General features: G+C 38.8%; 1 protein-coding gene across 1 annotated transcript in view; it reads left to right on the top strand.

Annotated features, from left to right (window-relative positions):
- LOC150075004 (uncharacterized) overlaps positions 1-24,897 on the top strand; it is a 1,344,778-nt gene that overhangs the window by 735,124 nt on the left and 584,757 nt on the right. The window contains exon 17 of the mRNA XM_090389033.1: positions 4,159-4,242. Coding sequence (XP_090245159.1) covers positions 4,159-4,242 — 84 coding nt within the window. The remainder of the gene's footprint in view (positions 1-4,158; positions 4,243-24,897) is intronic.

The following is a 24,897-nucleotide window of genomic DNA, read 5'->3' as shown; positions in this document are numbered from 1 at the left end:
TGCTGTGGCTCAGGGGAGAACTGAGGGGGGCAGTTTCCCTCTGAATCACAGCCTTTTAAAATGCACTATTTGCTTGATGTTTGTGGAGCAGTCAGGTAGGGGACATGATACTGCCATGGGGGATGTCTTTGTATGTGAGCGATGCAAGGAGTGTAAGGAAATCAGGCGACAACTCAGCATTGTTATGGGGCTATATGAGAGCTTGAAGGACAGGGTGGATGCCCTCGAAGAAACTAAATTGAGGGGCCCATCAAGCTCTCAGCTGCCCAAATCAACGCCAGAGCTTGCACTTGGGCATCACACAACACAGCGGCAACCCCCAAGGCAGAATGCGCTGGTCTCAAAGGAACTAGTAGTTGTTGGTGACTCTATTGTCAGGGAAATGGGAAACATGCTTTGTAAAAAAGATAGGTGGAACAGGACCAGGGTATGTCTGCCAGGGGCAAAGGTTGATGACGTTGTAGAGCGAATATCATCTTTTAAGGGCACAAAAGGTGATATAGTTGTACACGTTGGCACTAATGATATTAAGAGTAGGAGACCGGCGGAATTACTTAACAAGTACAGGTCACTGTTGAAAAAAAGCCATGAATTAGGGTTGAATTTGAAAGTGCCTGCAATTCTGCCCAGACACGATAGGAGGGAGTATATGATGAGAGCCCTGTCGATCAATTCGGCCTGGAAAGATTGTGCAAGGCTCAAGGGGTTGAATTTTTTTCAGCCTGGTCTGTACTTGTTAACAGAAGGGACTGCTTCTACAGGGATGGGATACACTTAAATAGAAAGGGGGCAAGAATATTTGCTGATGCTATTGAGGCAGTGTTAGGTGGGTCGGAAAACTTCTAGATTGGGGGGATACAAGAATTAATAGATTAACAGTAGCCACTGGCAGAGGTCAAAGTGATGCTTGCACTGCTTCTATTGGAATGGGCAGAAGCCTGGAAAACAAGATGCAGGATATTTCAGAGACTGTTGGGAGTCATTGCAGTACAAGTAAACACATGGGTTGTGTTAGGGTAGCTAAGAAAAAGAACAGGTGCATATATACTTACATGCACACAAATGCTAGGAGTTTGGTAAATAAATTTGATTAATTTGAGGTATTGCTCAAATCATCAAAGGTGGATATTGTTGGGATATCAGAGACATGGTGTCACACAGATATAAGGAATGCAGAACTTGAATTTGGGGAGTGCAACGTCTACAGAAAGGATAGACAGGATAGGAAGGGAGGAGGGGTTATGTTATTAGTTAAGAAACACATAAAATCCAAAGAAGTGAAGCCAGTCGACATCGCTGGACAGTGCAGCATCGAGTCAGTTTGGTGTGACATAAACATTGGGAGATCAAAATTCAGAATAGGAGAGTGCTATAGGCCTAATGACTCTGATGAGTATAATAAGCAACTGTACAGGGAAATAGAGTGGGCCAGTAAATCAGAGAGTCTTATAATGGGGGATTTTAATTTCCCAGATATTGACTGGAATTTGTGGGTTGGTCACTCACACACTAGCAAGGCTTTTGTGGATTTATTGGATGATTGTTTTCTAAATCAGCATGTTCGGGAGGCAACTAGAGGGAGCAATACTCTTGATTTGATTATCAGTAGTGATTCTTCATGCATTAAGAATCTGCAGATACAGAAACCACTAGGTGGCAGTGATCACAGTGTGCTGAAGTGAGATTTACCCAAGGAGGTAACTACCATCAGGGGTAAAGGGAAGGGTTATTGCTTTCGTAAAGGCGACTACGATAGTCTGAGACAGTATTTAAATTCTATACAGTGGGACCAACTGATAATGTTACCAACAGCGAACTCAAAATGGGTAGCATTCAAAGAACTTATCTTGGAAGCTACTAGGCTTTACATACCAACTAAGAAATATTGTTCAAGGTTCAGGCCTAAATGGATATCAGATGAACTAATGAGACATATGGCAGAGAAGAAAAATGCATGGGATACATACAAATTAACATGTGACACAGAAGCCTATGATAGATATAAGTTGATCTGTAACCAAGTTACAAAGGAGGTTAGGCAGGCGAGGGGAGATTACGAGAAATCTTTGGCAAGGGATGCAAAGAAAAACAGCAAGGAGTTATTTACTTATGTAAACTCTAAAAGGAAGGGGATGAATCAGATTGGTCCACTTGATATCGATGGTTCAACTGTTCATGATCCTGCTCAGGTAGCTAACAAACTAAATCAATATTTTGCATCTATTTGAATAACTCGTCATGTGTGAATATAGATTCACACATGAGGAGTTATTCAGGAAGGGGAATGCCATAGATGAAGTAAACACTGGCAGTGAGCTAGTGATCTTGTAATAATTGAGAGTAAAGTGGAGGAGAAATTGTTGAAGATAAACTCAAGAAAGGCACCTGGGGTGGATGGGATCTATCCAGTTATATTAAAGGAGGCAGCAAAGGAAGTAAGCAATCCGTTAGCCATAATTATAAGAGCTTCCTTGGACTCAGGGGAGGTACCCACAGACTGGAGATATGCAAATGTAACCCCAATTCACAAAGGAGGATCAAAGGCTGACACAAGTAATTATAGACCTGTGATTTGGAAAATTAATGTAAGCACTGCAGGATCATCTTGACAACAATTCAGTTATAGCTCAAACACGGCATGGTTTTGTTAAAGGAAGGTCTTGCCTGACCAATTTGATTGGATACTATGATGTAATCACAAAAGAATTGGATGCAGGGAATAACTTTGATATTATATATTTGGATCTTAGAAAGGCTTTTGATACTGTTGCACATGGAAGACTGCTGCACAAATTGGAGCAGTGTGGCATTGGTGGCAAATTGTTGTTATGGATAAAGGGATGGTTAAGTGGCAGAAGACAGAGAGTGGTAATTAATGTACACTGCTCATCGTGGACTAATGTTAATTAGTGGAGTCCCTCAGGGTTCAGTGTTGGGTCCACTGTTGTTTTCTGTATTTATAAATAATATTGATGATGGTATATCAAGCTTAATGTCCAAGTTTGCAGACGATACAAAGGTTGGCAGCGTTGTTAAGGATGCTATTGACGCTATGCTGCTGCAACATGATCTGGAAAGGTTGAGAGGTGGCAAATGAAGAGACAAATGTAAAGTACTACATATGGGAAACAACAACCCCAGAGCAACGTATCAACTCTGTCGTACTACACTGACAGTGGTAGAGAATGAAAAGGACCTGGGGGTAATTGTGCAGGCAGATATGAAATTCTCTGAGCAGTGCAGACGGGCTGCAAGAGTAGCTCATGGTGTCTTATCAATGATATACAGGAATTTTTCTAGGAGGGATAAGGAGGTGATTATTCCCTTGTATAAGGCAATGGTCAGGCCGCACCTTGAGTACTGTATACAGTCTGGAGGCCTCATTTCAAGAAGGATGTAGAGCTGCTGGAATGAGTACAGAGAAGGGCAACAAGGTTAGTGAACCGAACGAAGGGTTGCTCTTACGAAGAAAGGCTTAAGTTTTGCAAATTACAGTGTCTGGAGACTAGGCACCGGCGAGGTGATCTGATAGAGGTGTACAAAGCCTTGAATGGTTTGAGCATGCTCAATGCTGATGGGATACTGCCTGTTGCTCAGAATAATCACATGAGAGGGCATAAATTCAAATTGAGGAAAGACAGATGTAGGATAGATGTGTGGAAATTTGCCTTTAGCCAGCAGGTAGTTGGTTGGTGGAACAGACTTCCATTCCTTGTTGTGGAAGTTGATAGCCTAAATAAATTTAAGTCTCAGCTGGACAGGTATTTCGAACGAACTCAGCAGGGGTGAAGTGGAAGGGTTTTTTTTTTTGGCTGATGCTGCATAAGCTTGCTTTCTTGCATCATATGCCTCTGCTAATGCTAATGCTAACTCCTGGAGCCGCATTACAATTAATACTATATGCTATGCACCACTACATCTAAATACTAATCAGATCCAATGTACAGTTTTCAGAAAAATGTAATTCACTGTAACTGGTGGTTGCTTACTCATTTTTTTATTGATTATCATTAGCAGTACAGATATGCAGGTTTTTTTTTTTCATTGGTTTGTATGTTAATCCTTTGTATTTGATTTTAAAGCTATATGATAAAAAAAAATGAGCATTTGTAATATACTTTAAAATATTAATGTTTCTCTGTCATTTTTTTTTTCCAGGCTCATATGGTTGCAGCATTTGAACAGTCACTTTCAAATATGACTTCAAGGCTACAGCATCTTACTGCTAGTGCAGAACAAAAGGCATGAATTACTAATTTATTTTTTTATTTAAATTTTTAAATTTAATGTAAAACATGAAAATAGCTGTAATAACAAATTAAATATATTAATTTATGTATATTTTGCACATACAGTTCCATTTTGTTATAAAATTCTTAATAGTATTCTCTTTGAAAATAAACAAAAAAACCACTAAACATTAACTTAAACCATGTATCATTTTGAAAAATAAGTTTGTGTATCGTGTTAACCTACAGTGGGTGTGATGGTACATGGTATGCCTCAGATAAAAAAAAAGAAAAAGTGGCAAATGATACAAGGAATCAAGTTTATACAGCATCAACAACAAAAAAAAGCTTCTAACCACATCTGTTTACCTCTTCTAATAATTTGTTCTAAGATGGAGTTTGTTCTAAGAATTAGTCACTGGCTGAAAGCAAACTTTTGCAAATCTGGCCTAGAACCATCATTTTTAAATTTATATTCCCTTATGTGGTCATCCGAGCAAGAATAGTTAGGATGCCATCTGCAGTTAATTTTAGCATCAGGAAACTGCAGTAGTTGCCTCTCAGGTACTAGTTTCTAGATGCTGCAATTTGCAGAACTGAAGTCTTCATTGTTAGGAGTATCCTTTTATGTCTTTGACTAACCTTGTTGCTCATTGTACATGTGGATATCTGCTGTAACCAGTTACAGCAGATATCCACATGTTCTTCCTAAAATGATAGATATGTCACGGACAGATATGAAAATCTATCCGTGACCTAACAATTTTTTTATATAGTGGAACATTGCCTACTTGTTGCTGCTAGCAAATTTCCTGTATCATTTACAGAATCCTATGATCTGTCCTAACAGCCTGTCTTTGCTGCTAAGTAAATTTCATCTCAGGCTGTACGGTTATCCCCAGGATTATCTTTCTCCTCTACCTTGAGTGCAGTAACACATATTTGGTTCTTAGTTTTGCTTCATTGAATAAATAGGTGTGGCCTCCATTGATTGCGTGATAGGCACGTTCCAGGGCAGGAAGCAAGAACAGAATCCGGCAGCATCAAGCTCCCACAGACACCACCGAAATGGTGGTGTCTGTGGGAGCTTGATGCTGCCCAAGTTACTGAGAATAGGTAACAACAATCTTCCCTAATGGGGAAGTGTTGCCTATTCAAGGGATTTATGAGTGAGGAGTAATTGCCTCTTTCAGCGGCATTTCTTCTTCTACTATTACTTTCCTCTACTTTTTGCTTTCCTAAGTCTAATAGGGACAGATATGTGGATAACAGTTTTTATCCCATACCCTTTTGCAAGCAGTGCCATCTGGTGGAGGTATCCGCCAAGAATAAGTAACAATTGTCTTCTCCATGGGTGAAGCATTACTTATTCGAGGTAGTGCAATACCGTGGCAACTTGTTGTGAAAGTATTCACAATGTGAGATATAATTAAAATTATGCATTAAAACTACCTTGGATGTGTGTGTATTAACTCATGCATAAGTAAACACCATATATTCTGAGACTGTAGCCAACAAATGTCTTTTAGAATACATTATTATATTTTTTCATAAGTTAGTATGAAAAATGTGTTATTTTTTTAAAGACACACTTAAAGATGAAAATATGTTATTTTCATCTTTAAGCACATTGGATTACATTGTCATTATATTATGAACAACTGAGCACTGCATTCCAATACGCTGTGCAAGACTGTACATGGCTGGCTTCAGTGGGTGCCATTCTGGTGTGGTTTTGACATTTGTTTCTTCTAATTCATGTTTAAAATAAGTGCACAAGTTTTTCTTTAACTTGTGAAATGGCAGCTTGCTCATACGTTTCTCTTGTGTTAGTCATCTTATTGCATTTTGTGAATGTTTGAAATGTATGCTTATTTAAAAAATATATATTATTGAGTTTTTAACTGTCATTTAAAGGTGCTTATATTATTTAATTTACTATTTTGTAGGAGCCATAGTAGAAATGGATAAATATGTTATTAAAAAGCAAAAAATTGAACCGTGTAGTGGAACCACGGTGAAAAGAACACCATCATCTTCAGGAGTTGAGGATGAATTACAACGTATAAACTGAAGTTCACAGAGTAGCTGTGTTAAGGCTAAAAAAAAAAAAAAAAATCATTAGAGGTTTATTAAGACTGTACAGTGATGATTATATAGCGTTAGGTTTCACTTGGTTTGCTGATAAAAATTGTCCCCAACTGGAATGCATTGTTTGTGGAGAAAAATTATCTAACCAAACAATGGTACCAATTAAATTAAAATTCTATATACATAGTAAACATGCACATTTAGTTGGCAAGAGTGTTGTGTACTTCAAATGACTATTAGACCCGTGAATAAATCAATCTTCATCATTTGTTAAGAAGTTTAAATACGTGCCTGAAAGAGCACTTGAGGCTAGTTACGTGGTCTCAGAACTGATTGTTAAGCAAATGAAATTTGATACAATAGGTGTTTCACTCATTCTTCCAAGCTTGCTCAGAAATGATAAAAATTATGCTAGGCACTGATGCTGAAAAAGAAATTAATAAAATTCCCCTTTCTAATAATACTGTCAAAACAAGAATACAGGATGTAGGCAGATATTGGGGAGAGAGAGTAAAGGAAGTTTCTGTATTTAGTCTTTAGTGGATGAGTCTAAAGCTGTAAAATGTTAACTCTTAGCTTTTATTTGTTTTGTAGACAACTCCAAAATAATAGAACAGTTCCTTGCTGCAAGGAGCTCAAAGAATCCACCACAGGTGAAGACATATTTGAATTGATGGATTCCTATATTAAGAGTTTGGGATGTCTTGGGAATCATGTGTTGGAATTTGCACCGATGGTGCTCCCAGTATGATAGGATTGGCAAAGAGCTTCATTTCTCTTGTGAAATGACATAATAAGCATCTAATTTCGACTCATTGTTTCCTTTGCTGTGAAGTTATTGTGGGCCAAAATTCTTGTGTCCAAAATTTGAAAACTGTTCTTGATGAAGTGGTTAAAATGGTTAATTACATCAAAAGTAGGTCAGTAAAGTGTTGTCTTTTTTTACACCTATGCAAGTCAATGGAATTTGAATACAAGAGTCTCATACTACGTACCGAAGGGAAATGGCTATCACGTTGTAAGGTTCTCGAGAGAGTTTACGGGTTAAGGAAGGGACTAATGATGTTTTTTTCTAAATGAAAACATCTGCATTTTGTGATCTATTACATAGTGACATGTGGTGTATCAAATTAACGTGTCTTGCAGACATATTTGCACATTGAACAAGATTAACACTGGTATTCAAGAATGAAATGAAAATGTAGTAGCCTCTTGCAATAAACTTTCCGTTCTATTAGAAAAAATTCACATCTGGATAGACTGTGTTAGCAATAGTCAACCAGAAATGTTTCCACTTACAGATGAGAAAAATAGACCAGAAATATGTCCACTGAAATTAGACCATTTAAAAATGCTAAGAAGTAACTTAGGACACTATTTTCTAGATATTAGACATTGAAAAGTATGATCTGGTTAGAGATCCGTTTACTGGAAACTCAAGGGTCACAGAATTCAGTATCTGGAAAGAAGAAGAATTTGTTGAAATGCTTAATGATAGCTCCTTAAACATGAAGCACAAAGAAGTTCCATTGAATGAATTTTGGATTCAGGTTTCCTAGGAATACCCAAATTTAGGATGAAGATTAGAAAGCACTTGTCACCTTGCTGCAATATGTGAACTTGTATTTTATGCTGTGGTAAATATAAAAACAAAAAAAAAGAAAAAGAAATAAAGTTATTTCTCATGATGAAGAACTGAGAGTTTGTTTATCCCCAAATCATCCAAGAATCAGTGAAATTTGTAAGAAGCAGCAAGTTCAAATATCCATTTAGAAAAGAGATTATTTGCGTGGGTTTATATATATGTGTTAACAAATTGTTTATATTTACCTTTATATTTACTCTTTATTTTATTTATTTTTGGAAATATATTACATGACTTTTGTAATTACTTAATAAATTTGATATACTATCATTACTATGACAGTATGAAAATGTATCCCCAGATATTGTTATGATAGTAATCTACAATAGATATTTCATTTGTCATGATAAATAATATTATAATATGCACTAGTCCGATTGCAATATTCTGAATTAAAATATCTGTTTCTAAATTTTCACAAGTGATGTAATTTTATTTAAGTTTAAAAATGTCAGTTAGTTGCTAGTGCATTATGTATTAGAGAATTTGTTTAGGTATCATTTAAATACCTAAAATAAACTATTGAAACTAATAAATAAAGAATAAGTAAGAAAGTATAAGTAAAGAATTCTTTGCTGTTTTCCTTTGCATCCTTTGCCAAAGATTTCTCGTAATCTGCTTTTGCCTGCCTAACCTCCTTTGTGACTTGATTACACACAACCTTATATCTGCCATAGGCTTCTGTGTCACCTGATAAATTATTTGCATCCCATGAATTTTTCTTCTATGCCACAATCCTCATTAATTTGTCTGACATCCACTTAGACCTGACATTCAACAGTATTTCTTAGTTGGTATGAAAAGCCTAGTAGCCTCCAAGATTAATTCCCCGAAGGCTTGCCATTTAGAATTCACTGTTGGTAACATCATCAGTTGGTCCCACTGTATAGAATTTAAAAACTGTCTGAGACCACTGTAGTCACCTTTATGAAAGCAGAAACCCTTCCCTTTACCCTTGATGGTAGTTTCATCTTTAAGTAAATCCCACATCAGCACACTGTGAGCACTGTCACCTAGTGGTGACAGTGCTCACAGTGTATAAAGTATCCTTTATATGCAAATTCTTAATGCATGAATAATCACTACTGATAATCAGATCAAGAGTATTACTCCCTCCCGTTGCTCCTCGAACACGTTGCTGTAGAAAACAGTCATCCAATAAATCCACAAAAGTCTTGCTAGTGTGTGAGTGACCAACCCACACATTCCAGTCAATAACTGGAAAGTTAAAATCCCCCAATACAAGACATTCTGAATTACTGACCCTCTCTATTTTTCTGCCTAACTGTTCGTTATACTCCTCAGAGTCATTAGGCCTATAACACACCCCTACTCTCATTTTCCCTTTTCCAATGTCACACCAAACAGACTCAACATTGCACTGTCCACCCATGTCAACTGGATGCATTTCCTTAGATTTTGTGTTTCTTAACTAACAGCATAACCCCTAACCCCTAATCCCTTCCTACCCTGTTTATTCTTTCTGTACACATTGTACTCCCCAAATTCCAATGCTGCATTGCTTATATCTGTGTGACACCATGCCTCTGATATCCTAACAATATCTGCCTTTGAGGCCTTGATCGGCACTTCAAATTCATCAAATTTATTTTCTATACTTCTGGCATTGGTGCACATGGAAGTATACATGCACCTGTTCTTACTCTTAATTATCCTAACACAGCCCATCTATTACTGGTCTACACTGGTCTTTTTGGTCATTTTGGTCTTCATTTAGTAACTGTGGCAAGAACTTGGACGCAATTCTTCTTATGTGCAACTCATCTGACAAAATCTGCTGACACGTGCCGTACAATAGTCCTACAATGCCACAAATGTTGTGGATGGTTTGCCTGCAGTCTTCACGGATCACTGCCCCAGAATTTTGCGACATTTTCCAGGGTGGTGCTTGATGATTGACACTTAGAGCCATCGTCGTCATCAACTGGCATTTGACCATTTTTCAAACCGTTTAACCAGTAGTAGGTCTGTGTATGGCCTAACGCATTGTCACAAAAAGCTTGTTTCAACCTTTTATTGGTTTCTGCTGTTGTATTGTTAACAAGGAAACAAAACTTGATGCAAGCAAGTTGCTCTCTCACATCAGCCATCACAACAATCTCAAACTACGCGAAAGACACCACCAAAGAACTGTGCATAAATATTCAATGAATCTATCCAGCCCGATGCCACATGGCACACTGATTCACAAAGGATGCATGCAGTATTACCTAGTGCCACAAGTCCGTACTCGATGTAATTTCTTTGCAATTTTAAGAGCATTTGGGTAGCACCTTATACTTTGTTAGATGCAATATGGCATAAGTAGCCTTTGCACCAGAAACTCCCATAACAACAACAACAACAACAACAACCCTAAATACTTCCCATTTAGAATTTGCTGATGTGAACTTCATCAGTTGGTTCCATTGCACACAATTTAAAAACTGTCAAAAACTGTAAACACAATTTAAAAAGAGACCTCTGTAGTCATCCTTATGAAAGCAAAAAGCCATCCCTCGACATTAGTTGTCTTTAATGAAATTCCACATTTATACACTGTGATTGCTGCCACCCAGTGGGTCTTTACCTGCAGATTCTTAATGCATGAAGAAACACTGCTGATAACAAGATCAAGAGTATTGCTTCCTCTTGTTGCTTCTCTAACATGCTGCTGTAACATGCATGCAGTCATTAAAGAAATCCAATGAAGTCTTGCTAGTGTGTGAGTGACCAACCCACAAATTACAGTGAACATCTGGAAAGTTAAGTACCCCTGTTATTTATTTTTATTACAAGACATTCTGAACTGCCTGCTCACCCTGTTTCTCTGTATAGCTGTTTGGTATACTCATCACATAAATTATTATTATTATTATTATTATTAGTAGTAGTAGTAATAGGCGTCTCCATGGGCAGGAGCATCAGTGTGTAGCACACTCTTCTTGATTAGAGTGGGATTCGAGCCCGTGACCACCTTATATGGAGGATGCGGAAAGGTCAGGAAATGAATACCGCATATCCCCGGAGCAATATGGCCTTAGTTGCTAATGCTCTTAAAAACCAAATAACAACAACAACATAAATTAGTCAATAATGAAGTCACAAAGGAAGTTAGGCCAGCTAAGGCACATTATGAGAAGTCTGTGGCAAAGAATTCAAATTAAAACTGTAATGACTTTAGGAGCTTATATTAACAGTAGAAGGAAGGGGATGAATCATGTTGGGGAACTTGATGTCTATGTGTTAACTGTTAATGACCCTGCTCAGTTTGTGGAAAATCGAATAGGAATTTTGCATCTACATTCACACATGAGGAATTCTTTAGAGAATGGGGATGATAGAAGCTTATCAAACTCTAACAGGGAGCTAAATGATTAGGAGAAATTAGCATTAGTAGGGGTATATGATGCAAATTATGCAGCATCAGCCAAAAAGTAAAAAAATAAATAAACCTCCCATTTCTTTCATCCATTCGTTCCAAAGATTTGTCCAGTTCTTCTTTATTGAATTTATTTAAGCTATCAGCTTCCATAACAACAGATAGAAGATTGTTCCAGCAGTCAACTATCCGTTGGTTAAAGGCAAAGTCCTGCACATCTGTTCTATAACAGTCGTTCCTCAATTTGAGTTTAGCCCTTCAGGTTTGTAATCTGAGCAAGAGGAAGAATCCCATCAGCATTTAGCCTGCTAAAAAAACCATTCAAGGCCTTATACATAAACCTTGCAGGTGCCTAATCTTCAGATGCTGCAATTTGCAGAATTTAGCATTAGCATTAGCATTAGTAGAGGCATATGATGCAAGAAAGCAAGCTTATTCAGCATCAGCCAAAAAAAAAAAAAAAAAACACACCACTCCCATTTCACCCCTCCGTACGCTCGAAATACCTGTCCAGTGAGCCTTAAATTTGTTTAGGCTATCAACTTCAACAACAAGTGATGGAAGTCGGTTCCATCACTTGTTGTTGGACCTTTCTTGGCAAGAACACCCTTCTGTTCCCCTAATTAGTCTTGTTGCCCTGCTCTGTACTCATTCTAGCAACCTACATCCTACCTAAAATGAGACCTCTAGAACTGTACACAGTACTCAAGGTGTGGCCTAGCCATTGTCTTATACTAAGGGATAATCACCCCTTTATCCATGCTAGCAAAATATCATTGACAAGACCACATGACCTGCTCTGGCAGCCTATCTGCACTGCTCAGAAAACTACATATCTGACTGTACAATTACCCCCAGTTCTTTTCATTCTCCACTACCCCAAGTGTAGTACCATACAGTTTGTATATTTCTCTGGGGTTGCTGCTCCCCATATGCAGTACTTTGCATTTGTCAATATTAAGCTTCAGTTGCCATTTCTCAGTCCATCTTCCCAACTTTTCTAGATCTGTTGCAGTAGCATATTGTCATTAACAATCCTGCCAATCTTTTCTATCATCAGTATGTCAACCTTAAGCCTCCTATACCTTCATCAACATCATTGATAAATATACAAAACAACAATGGGCCCAACACTGAATTCTGGGGGACTCTACTAATTACATTGGTCTACAAAGAGCAGTATCCTCTGATAACTCTCTCTCTATTTTCTCCCACTCAACCATCCTTTTATCCATTGTAGCAACTTGCTCTTAATGCCACACTGCTCCAATTTGTATAATAGTGCAACAGTACCATGTGCAACAGTATCAAAAGCTTTCCTGAAATCCAAGTATATGATATCAAAATTATTTTTTGCATCCAGTTCCTTTCTGACCACATCGTAGTTTTCCCTCAAATTGGTCAGACAAGACTTCCCCTTAACAAACCCATTCTGTGTCTGAACTATTACTGCAGTCTTGTCTAGATGATCCTGCAATGCTTCTTTAACCAGTGACTTCATTATTTTCTTCGGAACAGAAGTTAAAGGTTTGTCATCACTTTTGTCACTCTTTGATCCGCCTTTGTGAATTGGGGATACATTTTCACATCTCTCCACTCTGTGATGCCTCAGATGAATACAAGGATGCTTTCCTAATTATGGCTAAGGGTTTGCTTACTTCCTTTGCTGCCTCTGTTAATATGACTGGATAGATCCCATCCACTCCAGGTGCCTTTCTTATGTTTAACTTCAACAGTTTTGCCTCCAATTTGCTCTCTGTTATTACAAAATCATTTAGCTCCCTGTTAGAGTTTAATAAGCTACCGTCCTCCACTTCCCTACAGAATTCCTCATATGTGAACATGGACACAAAATACTCATTCAGTTTGTCAGGTATCTGAGCAGTATCATCAATGGTCGAATGATGAGGTAGATGAATCTGATTCATACCTCTTCTTTCTAGAGTTGATACAAGTAAAGATGTCTTTGCTGTTTTTCTTTGCATCCTCTCCCGAAATTTGTCTCATAATCTGCCTTCACATACCTAACTTCCAGTGTGACTTGATAACAGAGTAGCTTATATCTACCATAGGCTTCTGTGTCGCCTGATAATTTTTATGCATCCCACACATTTTCTTCTCTGCCACGATTGTCATTAGTTCATATGTCATCCATATAGGCCTAAACCTTGATCACTATTTCTTAGTTGGTATGAAAAGCCTAGTAGCTTCCAAGATTAATTAATTGAAAGTTTCCAATTATAATTTGCTATTGGAAACAGGATCATTTTGTCCCACTGTATAGAATTTAAAAACTGGCTGAGATCACTGTAGTCACCTTTACCAAAAACCCTATCTGAGACCACTGATGGTAGTTATATCTTTAAGGAAATCCCACATCCCGATCCCAAATTGTTGAGGATGGACATAAAAAGGGGGCAGTTGTAATCTATCCAGTTATACTAAGGGAGGTAAGCAAACCATTAGCCATATTTATGAGAGCATCCTTGGATTTGGGGAGGTTTCTGTGTACTGGTGAAGTGTGACTATATCCCCAATTCATTTAGAGGGGATCAAAAGGAGACATATGCAGGGCTGTTGTGGAGGATACATGCGGATATATGCAGTATACCTTCTGGATTTTTTAGGTGAACCGTGTATGCCCTCTGGTTTTTGAAAGATTTTTAAAAACTTATATTATTAAAATATTTACTGAATATTAAAAAAAATAAATTTATTAGAATTTGATTCTTAGGCAATATTTTAATTTTATTATTTTTATTTTATGTGTTATATAGATAAGTAAGTAAATATGCCATGTGTATATATATATATATATATATGAAATTATGTAGAAGGATATGGAATTTAAGGAATAGAAATAGAAATAGAAAAAGAGTATCAGAACAATGGCAAACAGGAACAGGTAGCCTCAGCCCTTTATTGATGGGATGTATTGGGTCTGGCTAGCCCTTCTTAATGTTCCATTCAGTGTATCCAATTTCCAATAATTATCTAGATCATTTTAATTTTAATATTTTATTATAATCTATGTGTTTATTTGTAGGGTAAAACAATGAAGTCCGACTTAGGTTACCTAAGTACTTGGCCCTTTGGCCTCATGGGTATAGTTTTCACCCCTAATACTTATATTCTAAATTCTTATTAAATTTCTCCAGTTGTATGCAATTTGTCCGGTTAGCATTAAGTTTTAAAAGAGAAAAAATGAGGGTGATGGTAGATGGCTCTCTGTCTTCTAACTTCTCCACTAATGCCGGTGTCCCCCAAGGTTCAGTTCTTTCCCTCACTCTTTTCCTCTTGTATATTAATGACCTTCTTCCATTGACTGGAAATCCTATCCATAGTTTTGCCGATGATAGCACATTGCATTCCACTTTCCATTTGGAGAAACCTTGTCCTGCTCAATCAGCTTCAACTTCTCGAAAATCTGCTAACAATTCCTTAATGCCGATCTCCAGATAATTCTCCAGTGGAGCAAAGACAACTTAGTTGATTTCAACCATTCTAAAACTCAGTCTTGTCTTATATCTCACAAAAAGGATTCTTCTGCTCCTATGCTTATCTTTAGTGAAACTCCGATTTCTAGGCAAAATGATATATCTCTTTTGGGGATTACCCTGACTTCTAATCTCTCTTGGCACAAGCACATTACAAATATTGCTTCCTCTGCATCTAAAAACTTGGTTTTCTCTTTCGCTCTCGACGCTACTTTTCTTCCAAACAGCTGCTCACTCTGTATAAATCGCAAATCCACCCTACCATGGAATACTGTTCACACATCTGGGGTGGTGCCCCCAAAAGCTCTCTCAGGCTTCTTGATTCCATTCAGAAGAGGGCAGTTAGGTTAATTAATAATTCATCTCTAACAGAGTCTCTCCACTTGCTGTCTCATAGACGTACTGTTTCTGCTGCATGCCTCTTCTACAGATACTTCCATGGGCACTGTTCTTCTGAATTGGCTTCTATAATTCCCACTCTCTCTTTCAAAACAGTCTGAACACATGCCACCACCAGCCAACATCCAGTTACTGTCCAACTTCAAACCGACAGAACTAACTTTTCATCTTCCTCATTTATTCATTCAACTGCCGTTTTCTGAAACAACCTTCCTTCATACGTATTTCCTGAAAATTACAATCTATAGAAGTTCAAGTCCAATGTCAACAAATATCTTGTTTCGTCTTCTCAACCTCCAACCCTAGCACGGTCTAAGTACTATAGGTTCTAATACCTCTCGTGTTTGGGGTTCACATAAAAAAAAAAAAAAAAAAAAACTTGGCCCTTTGGCCTCATGGGTATAGTTTTCACCCCTAATACTTATATTCTAAATTCTTATTAAATTTCTGCAGTTGTATGCAATTTGTCCAGTTAGTATTAAGTTTTAAAAGATAAAAAATAACACGCACCCACGCACGCACACACACACACACACGCACACACACACACACACACACACACACACACACACACACACACACACACACACACACACACACACACACACACACACACACACACACACAAATATATGCTGTATACCCTCTGGAATTTGATTGGCAAGCTCAGTATACTCTCTACACGAGTAATTATAGATCTGTTAGCTCAATGTTTGTTCCAGGGAAAATAATGGAATTACTGGTTAAAGTAGTAATGCAGGACCATTTGGGCAGGCATGTAATTATACTTCAATCACAGTATGGATTTGTCAAGGGGTGGTCTAGTCTAACCAATCTGATCAGTTTCTGTGATGCAGTGACCGAGAAACTGGTTGTGAAATTACTTTTGACATCATATGCTTGGATTTCAGGAAGGCTTTTGATACCGTTGCACATAAGAGACTGCTGTACAAACTGAAGCAATGTGGCATTAAAGGCAAGTTACTGCTGTGGATAAAGGAATGGTGAAGTGGAAGAAGGCATACAATGGTTATTAGTGGGCAATGCTCTTCATGGACTAATGTTATTATTGGAGTTCCCTAGAGTTCAGTTGGTCCATTGTTCTTTTCAGTACTTATTAATGATATTGATGAAGGTATATCATGCTTAATGTCTAAGTTTTGAGAATATACAAAGATTGGCAGGGTAGTTAACGACAGTCATCAGGGTGAGCTACTGCAACAAGATCTAGGAAAATTGGATTAATGAGTTGAGAAATGGCAGTTGAAGTCTAACATTGACAAATTCAGGATACTGTACGTGGTTAGCAGTAACTCCAGAATAACTCCTGATCTGTGTGGTACTGCACTCGGGTTAGTGGAGAATTAAAAAAATATATATCTGGGGGTAATTGTGCAGTCAGACATGAAATTCTCTGAGCAGTGCAGACATGCTGCCAGGAAAGCTCTTTGGGTTTTGTTGATGATATACAGAAACTTTGCAAACAGGTATAATGAGTTGATTATCCTTTTGTATAAGATGGCGAGGCTGCACCTTGAATACTGTATACAGGTCTGAAGGCCTCACTTAAGGAAGGATGTAGATCTGTGGAATGGGTGCAGAGAAGGGTGAAGAGAAGGTTCACATCACCAATATCTGGGTGGTCCCCCCCCCCCAGAACATAAGGATGTTCACTTATCTAGAAAGGCTTCAGTACTGGAAATTGCTGCGTCTCGAGATTAGGCACCTGTGGCAAAATTTTATTGAGGTATTGAAACTTTGAATGGATTGAGTAAGCTGAATGTTGATGGTATTCTTCCACTTGCTGAGACTACACACATGAGTCATAATAAATTCAAGTTGATGATGGATGATTGCAGGATTTTTTTTTTTTTATGAAAACCCCAAACACGAGACGTATTAGAACTTATAGTACTTAGTACCGTGCTTGGGTTGGAGGTTGAGAAGACGAAAGAAGATATTTGTTGACATTAGACTTCTGTAGACTATAATTTTTAGGAAATACGTATGAAGGAAGGTTGTTCCAGAAAACAGCAGTTGAATGAATAAACGAGGAAGATGAAAAGTTGGTTCTGTGAGTTTGAAGTTGGACAGTAAATGGATGTTGGCTGGTGGCGGCACGTGATCGGACTGTTTTGAAAAAGAGAGCAGGAATTATAGAAGCCAATTCAAAAGAACAGTACTCATGGAAGTAACAGTAGAAAAGGCATGCAGCAGAAACAGTATGCCTATGAGACTGCGAGTGGAGAGAGTTTGTTAGAGATGAATCATTAATTAACCTAACTGCCCTCTTCTGAATGGAATCTAGAAGCCTGAGAGACACTTTGGGGGGCACCACCCCAGATGTGGAACAATATTCCATGGTAGGGTGGATTTGTGATTTGTACAGAGTGAACAGCTGTTTGGAAGAAAAGTAATGCCAAGAGCGAAAGAGAAAACCAAGTTTTATAGATGCGGAGGAAGCAATATTTGTAATGTGCTTGTACCAAGAGAGATTAGAAGTCAGGGTAATCCCCAAAAGTGATAAGCATAGGAGCAGAAGAATCCTTTTTCCGAGATATAAGACAAGACTGAGTTTTATAAGGATTGAAATCAACTAAGTTGCCTTCATTCCGTTGGAGAATTATCTGGAGATCGGCATTTAATGAATTGGTAGCAGATATTCGAGAAGTTGAAGCTTATTGAGCAGGGCAAGGTTTCTCAAAATGGAAAGTAGAATGCAAAACTATACATAGGATTTCCAGTCAATGGAAGAAGGTCATTAATATACAAGAGGAAAAGAGTAGGAGAAAGAACTGAACCTTGGGGGACACCGGCATTAGTGGAGAAGTTAGAAGACAGAGAGTCATCTACCATCACCCTCAGTGAGCGATCAGAGAGAAAACTGGATAACCAATTACAAAAAACAGTTGGCAAACCATAAGATGGAAGCTTGTTTAGAAGACCTTTATGCCAAACATGATCGAAATCCTTTGAGATGTCAAGATGCTTGTGTTTCACCGAATTTTTCCATTGAATTTGTCCATAAATAGGTAACATAAGCCAGAATATCACCAGTGGATTGACTGACGGAATCCATAGTGGCACTCGTTGATCAGACGGAAGGTTTCTATATAGTTTAAGAGTTGGTGGTTAATTGATTTCTCCATTACTTTAGAAAGAGTAGAAGTAATTACAATGGGATGGTAATTGGATGGGAGGGATTTATCACCCTTTTAAAGAGCTGACTGGATGTGAGCAAATTTCCAAGCAGAAGGAAAAACACCTTTGAAATACGAAAGTGAAAAAAGTCGGCAAAGAACAGGGATAAGTTCAGGAGCACAGGTTTTGAGAATGAGTGGAGAAATACAATCAGGACCTGGAGCATTCTTAGCATCAAGATTCGTTAAAATCTTTCTGACATCCTTTTTACGGAAGACCACTCGAGGCATTGAATGGAGCATGTTGGGAATATCGGGAGGTGTTTTATCAAGATCATTAATACATGAGTTCGAAGAAAAATGGGATGCTAGCAGGTCAGCTTTATCCTTGGCTGAAGTGACAATAGAACCATTTTGTTTGGACAGAGGTGGGAGCAGAGATGGGCAAAAGTTGCGGCCAATAGCTTTGGGAAGAGACCAGAATGCTTGGCTACCATTCGAGCAAGAAGCAAGTTTTCTACTCTTATCCTGTTCAAACCCTAGTTTCGACTGATTAATAACTGCTTTACAATTGTTGCGAGCTTTGGTGTAGGCAGAAAATGAAACTGAAGAATTAGAAACAAGCTAATTATGATATGCAGTATTCTCCTCTTGTACAGCCTTAGCACATTTATTGGAAAAACCAAGGACGAGATTTTAAAGTGGAGTGTGGGATAAAGGATTCAATTCCTACAAGAATAATTTCACTGATGCGATCAGAGCAAACAGTAAGATCAGAAGTTTTGAAACAGTAATCCGACCAAGAAAAAGAAGAAAAGAAATCTCACATGTCATTGCATTTTGCATTCTTGTAATGCCAAACAATATGAGGTTGGGGATAGCCATGAGATAAAGGCTCCACTGGAGAAGAGACAATCACCAAATTGTGATTTTAGGTGCGTAAAGGACCACTCACTTCGACTGTATACTTAGAAGGGTTGTTTGTGATAAAAAGATCAAGCATGTTGGCTGTATGGTTAGGATTGTCCGGCATTCTTGTAGCTAAATGAGCAATCTGTGCAAGATCATTAGTAATTGCAAAAGCCTCAGCATCTCGACCAGCTGGGTCTGTGTGACTAGAAAATGGTAGCCAGCAGGAGTTGTGAACATTAATATCACTAAGGAAAATTACTTCACTGTTAGGAAAGTTGAACTGGAAAAAGTCAAGTTGCAAAGAGAGGAAGTCAAAGAGCTCCAAGTGATTAGTGGAGTTGGGAGAACAGTAGAGACAAGAGATGAATTTGACACAATGAGGTAGAGAAATTTTAAGCCAGAGAAGATCGAAAAGAGGAGATTCCAAATTACCAAGTCTCTGACAGGGAATATCACAATGGACATATGCAGAAGTACCACCTTTGTGGCGAAAGGAATTATACAGGGAATAGTTTGGGCAACTGAGATGAGCAGTAGTTGAATCAACTGATAACTGAGTTTCTGTTAGAAAAGGTACATGGAGTTTGGCAGACTGTAAGTGGAAATGGATCGATGTGTATAAGTTTGCCTTCAGCCAGCAGGTGGTTGATTGTTGGAACAAGCTTCCATCTCTCGTGGAAGTGAACATGTTGGATAAAATCAAGGAAGATAGAGACCAATTATTGGAGGGTATGGATGGGTGAACTTTGTTTTTTCTTTTCTTTTTTGCATCATCCAAATAAAATAAGTTTTCTTTCTTTCATCATTTGCTGCTATTTAGCCTACTACTACTACTGTGCTTTCAAATTTAAGTGAATGTGTTAAATGACTTCAAGGGCAGTTTAAGGATAGTAAAAAAAAAAGGTAAACTGCAGCAATTATCAACCCACTGCAGGATGGAATCCTCTTCAACAATTCATGTTGAGGGAATAGTAAACCATGTGAGAACACTTAGTTTTAACTGTGTGTATGGTTGAGGTTAATGTCAGGAGTTTTGTCAATAAAATAAATGAATTCCATAGTTAGAAAACTTAATGCTAATAATAGGGCTAATGGAAATGTGCTCTTACATGTCAATAAGTTCCACTGTGGTATGTCAATGTATTTAGGAAGGATAGCAAAATTCGAAGGGGTGATGAGTTGTGCTTCATATTAAAAGCATAACAACAATCCATACCAAAGTGCCCATGTCTCTCACCACTCCCAGATGATGACATTTTAAACTGACAGTGTAGCTGTATCAGCTCCATGACAAATACCCAGATATGAGTAAACTGGATTGAGTAGCTCCTCCAGGTTTACTCTGCCTCCTAGTGCGTGAACCGAAGGCCCCCACACCAAACAAATAGACATGTAGGGGAGGTAGATGTACAGGCAGCGAGGGAAGCAGCTTAGCTGAAAAATATTAGTAAGCTAGCAGCAAGGGGATGTAATGTAGAATGAAAGTGTGTGAAAGACTGAGTGAATGAGCTGGGCACTGAATAATAGAGTGAAATAGGAATTGTGGTGAAAGGGAACGAATATTAGTATTGAAAAAAGAAGAAGAATCTTTATTGCAATGCTTAGAATGATAATTTGCATAATAGTAGTTGCAGTAGCCCATCATGACACAGTGGCCAGGGGTTAACAATGTACTGCAGAGACATTATTACCTCAAAAGCCAAAATACATAAATAAATAATAGAATGATAAATAAGTGAAATAAAGTACAGGACAATGGGGAAATGACTTGAGTATACTACATATATAGAACATTAAGTGAGTGTACAACCATTTGTTTCAAAATACCATTTGTTTCTCAAATTATGATAGTAGTAGCCTTGGCCACCCCACTGAGTATTCCTTTCCTATATTATCGATCTTTACAGAACTTGTTGACGTCGACATCTAAGTCCTGGACTCAAGATAGCATCTGCTGAGGAAGAAACTGCTCCGACAGATGAAGGCGTCTTTGCAGAGGACATAACTGGGGGATTGCTCGTAGACGTGACACTGGGATCCTCCATGCACAGTTTTTCCAGAAGGAGGGGGAGGAGATGGGACCGGTCATGAGTTTAACTGTTGTGACGAGCCTCCTTTCATTAATGAGTGACACGAGCCTTGGGATCTTAAGTGCATTGGCCATAGCGGTGGTCCGGAGCTGGGGAGGCAGGCTAAGTTTGTTAAATTAAGTGGCACGCCCACTTACCATTACTTGGATGAGAAAACTAGTTGCAGATGCCCAAATCTCTGCAGCATAGAGAAGTGGCGGATACACTATTTTGTCGAAATGTATCTCACCATGGTGGATTTGTCTGTTACATGGTACAGATGTTGCTTACATATCCAACTCAGTCTGGTGGCTTTTGTAAGGAGTATGTCTATATGGTGGCCAAAAAGAAGCTTTGGTTCGAATCTGATTCCTAGGTTGATGTGATGTTGGACAAGAGGAATGGAGGCTCCATTGAGGGTTGGATAGATTTTTGTTGTCTGTTTCTTTAATGAGAAGATCATGATTTCTGATATCTCGGGATTGATGCACAGACCAAATTGTTTAAGGTAGATACATATTGAGGAGAGTAGAGAGTAGAGGTTGACGTGAGTACCTTTAGATTGTCAGCATATACTAGGATATTTAACTTTTGGATTACCAGTGGAGCAATAAGGGCAGTGAAGAGGATGCCAGATAGCACTGCCTCTTGCGGGACTCCAACTGAGATTACTTTGCAGGACTCCAACTGAGATTACTTTGCAGTATCGTGAGTTATCTACAGATAATTTGACTATTCGCTTATTCCACAGAGATGTGAGGAAAGCTAAGATGTCGCCTCCTATCTGATAGTGATTTTCTAATAGCTTTAGGAGAGATGGGATGTACACGGCATCAAATGCAGATTCAATGTCTACATAGGTGGCTGCAAGCTCATCTCTGTTCTCAAAGGCTGTGAGGATTCTGTTAGTTGTTGCTAGAAGGTCGGTCACAGTTTATCTGTGTGGGAGTGCATAGTGGATTTGTGGAGGATTATGTGGCAGGATTTGCTTAGTGAGGATCGGCAGCAGTATTTTTTCTAGCAGTTTCAATAGGCAGGATGAGTTTGAGATCAGTCTGTACTGTTTCACAAGTGATGGAACTCGAATTTTTGGCCTTGGTTTGACTAGATATTCCTTCCATTGGCGTGGGAAACTGCTTTGAGAGCACTGAGTTAAAGATATATAACAGAGGTTGCAGGATGTAAGGACATCAGGCTCTTAAGCATAAATTACGGAATCCCGTCAGGTCCAGTAGTAGAAGTTGCTGGCAGTGAGTTGATGACATTAATTAACTCTTGTCTCGATATTATTATGGTTGTCAATGGGTTAAAACGTGTCAGATGTTGGTGGTGAGGGCTGGTCTTCTGGGTTGACAGTGGTGATGCAGTCAAGCCAGCTTTGGGGATCAAGTTGAGGGGGGGAAAACCTGAAGGGGTAACCTTATATGGAACTTTTCCTGTGCATATGGTCCTGTGAAGGTATGATTTAATCGCTATGGATTTCAGGCGGTTAAACTGACTCGAGCTCTAGAGTAGGCATTTCTGTCTGTAACGTTGTGAGACTGCTTCCACAATTTATGCAAATGCTTAAGGTCGAATCGCTTCTTCAGATCGTGGGACCACCATGCTTTAGAGTAAGAGGAGATTGTGATCTTTCTTGTGGCCACATAGCTTGTTACAGAGATAGTCCAATTGGCAAGGAGGGTGGCGGCTAACTGGACATCACATGGCTCTAGGATCGACCAAGGGATTAATGACGCTGACTCGATGCATCTCAGTATGTCCAGGAATGTAGGGCTGACATGCGACCTGGTTTTGTTCTGCCGATTTGGAAGATGACAATTAGTTGGTAGTTGAATAGCATTAAAAGTGTGTCATGATCAGAGTTGAGCACCGTGTCTAGGGTTTTATCGATGATGCATGGTATGGAGGCTGGTATTAGATCAAGTTGGTTAGGCCCACAAGTTGGAAATTCACTGATAAAGCAGAGTTCTGCGGTATGAAGGTGAGAGATGAACTGCAGCTTTAGGTTATTAAGTTGAGGGGGTAGATTGAAGTCACCACATACGATGTTGACAGTGTCTGGTTGCAGCTGGTGCAGGATCCAGTTTGCTACTTCAAGGATAAGATCCTTAGATGGTGATGAGGCACAGATTACAGTCAGTTGAAGTACGGTAGATTGGTACTTGAGTTTGACAGAGGTGGCTTCAAAATCTTGTGATTCACTTGAAACGATGGAGAGAAGAGGGCTTGTCTATAAAAAATGGTGGTACTCCCCCTCCTGTTATCTCTCGATATAAAGGCATACCCATATCCAGCTGGGACGGTGATCGCAGTACATTCTTGATGAGAGTTCTAGCCACATTTCTGTGATGCAGAGAAGGTCCAAGTGTGTAGCTAGGCGTAGCTGCTCTAAGGCGTCAATTTTATTTTTGATGCTATGCACGTTTTGGTAGAGTAGCTGAAGCATAGCAGTCATAGGGATTTTTACCAAGGTTGCTGGCCTATAATATTTATTTTTCAGTGGCTTATGGTAGGAGCGATTTGTGATCCTGGTTTGGATAGTCATGTCCATTTGGTTTGGAGGTTGCATGCATGCAGGAAATGAACAAGATTGGCATTAACTAGTGGGTGCTGGTATTGGTGAGCGAGAATGACCCAGCAAGAGAGAGAGATTGAATGAGCATTATGGTAAATGGAAGTGAGTGAAAGAATGAATGAAATTGGCTGCAAGAATACATAGTTATCAATATATTTATTGGAAATACTAACACAATCTCAACTATGCGCTAAAAACAACAACACACACACTGGATCATCCTGGCTTGCAAGATCTATAGCCAGGGCTGCACTTTAACTGAAAAGTATTAAAGTGCCCCAGGAGAGCAGTGCAGTAAGAAAGAGCTGATCCCTACTAACCTTAGTCTTTAGTCACTTAATTTTAATTATTAGATATTTAGCCTACACACTATTGCATCCCCCCTCCCGCTGTGAGAAAGAAGATGGATGTGTGGGGGAAAAAAAATAAAAAATATAACATAAAAGAAAATGTAAGAAGAAAGCACAATAACAGTATAAAATGTAAAAAAAAAAAAGTATAATAACAGTATGAAATGTAAAAAAAAAATTATGAAACCGGAATGAGCGCAGAGAGTGAATAAGGATTATGAGTAGTTAAAATTCCCTGCCTTCCCCCCCCTCTCCTGGATGGATGATGGGCAGATGCCCTTGGTGCCTCCCCTCTACTTATCCGAGCAGATGCCATGCCATTGTTAGTTAGCCGGCATGCGGTGGTCATTCTCTGACCTTTCCGCATCCTCCATATTTGGTGGGCACGGGCTCGAACTGCAGTCTAATCAAGAAGTGTGTGCTACGCACTCCTGCTCCTGCCCACCTGGCTACGGAGGTGCCTACACAGGGACTCCTACCCTATGATCTTTCATTCCTACCACCTGGGTTGGTTGTTTTCTCACTCCCCTCTTCCCCACATAATCGGAGTCTTTCCTCATACTGGCGTCCTTCTGTTTGTCTCACCATTCAAGTTGCCCATTTTT

Source organism: Mastigoproctus giganteus, chromosome 14 (assembly GCF_048544385.1).
Source record: "Mastigoproctus giganteus isolate SK-2022 chromosome 14, ASM4854438v1, whole genome shotgun sequence".
Classification (NCBI taxonomy): domain Eukaryota; kingdom Metazoa; phylum Arthropoda; class Arachnida; order Uropygi; family Thelyphonidae; genus Mastigoproctus; species Mastigoproctus giganteus.
This window is presented reverse-complemented; position numbering and strand designations above follow the sequence as displayed.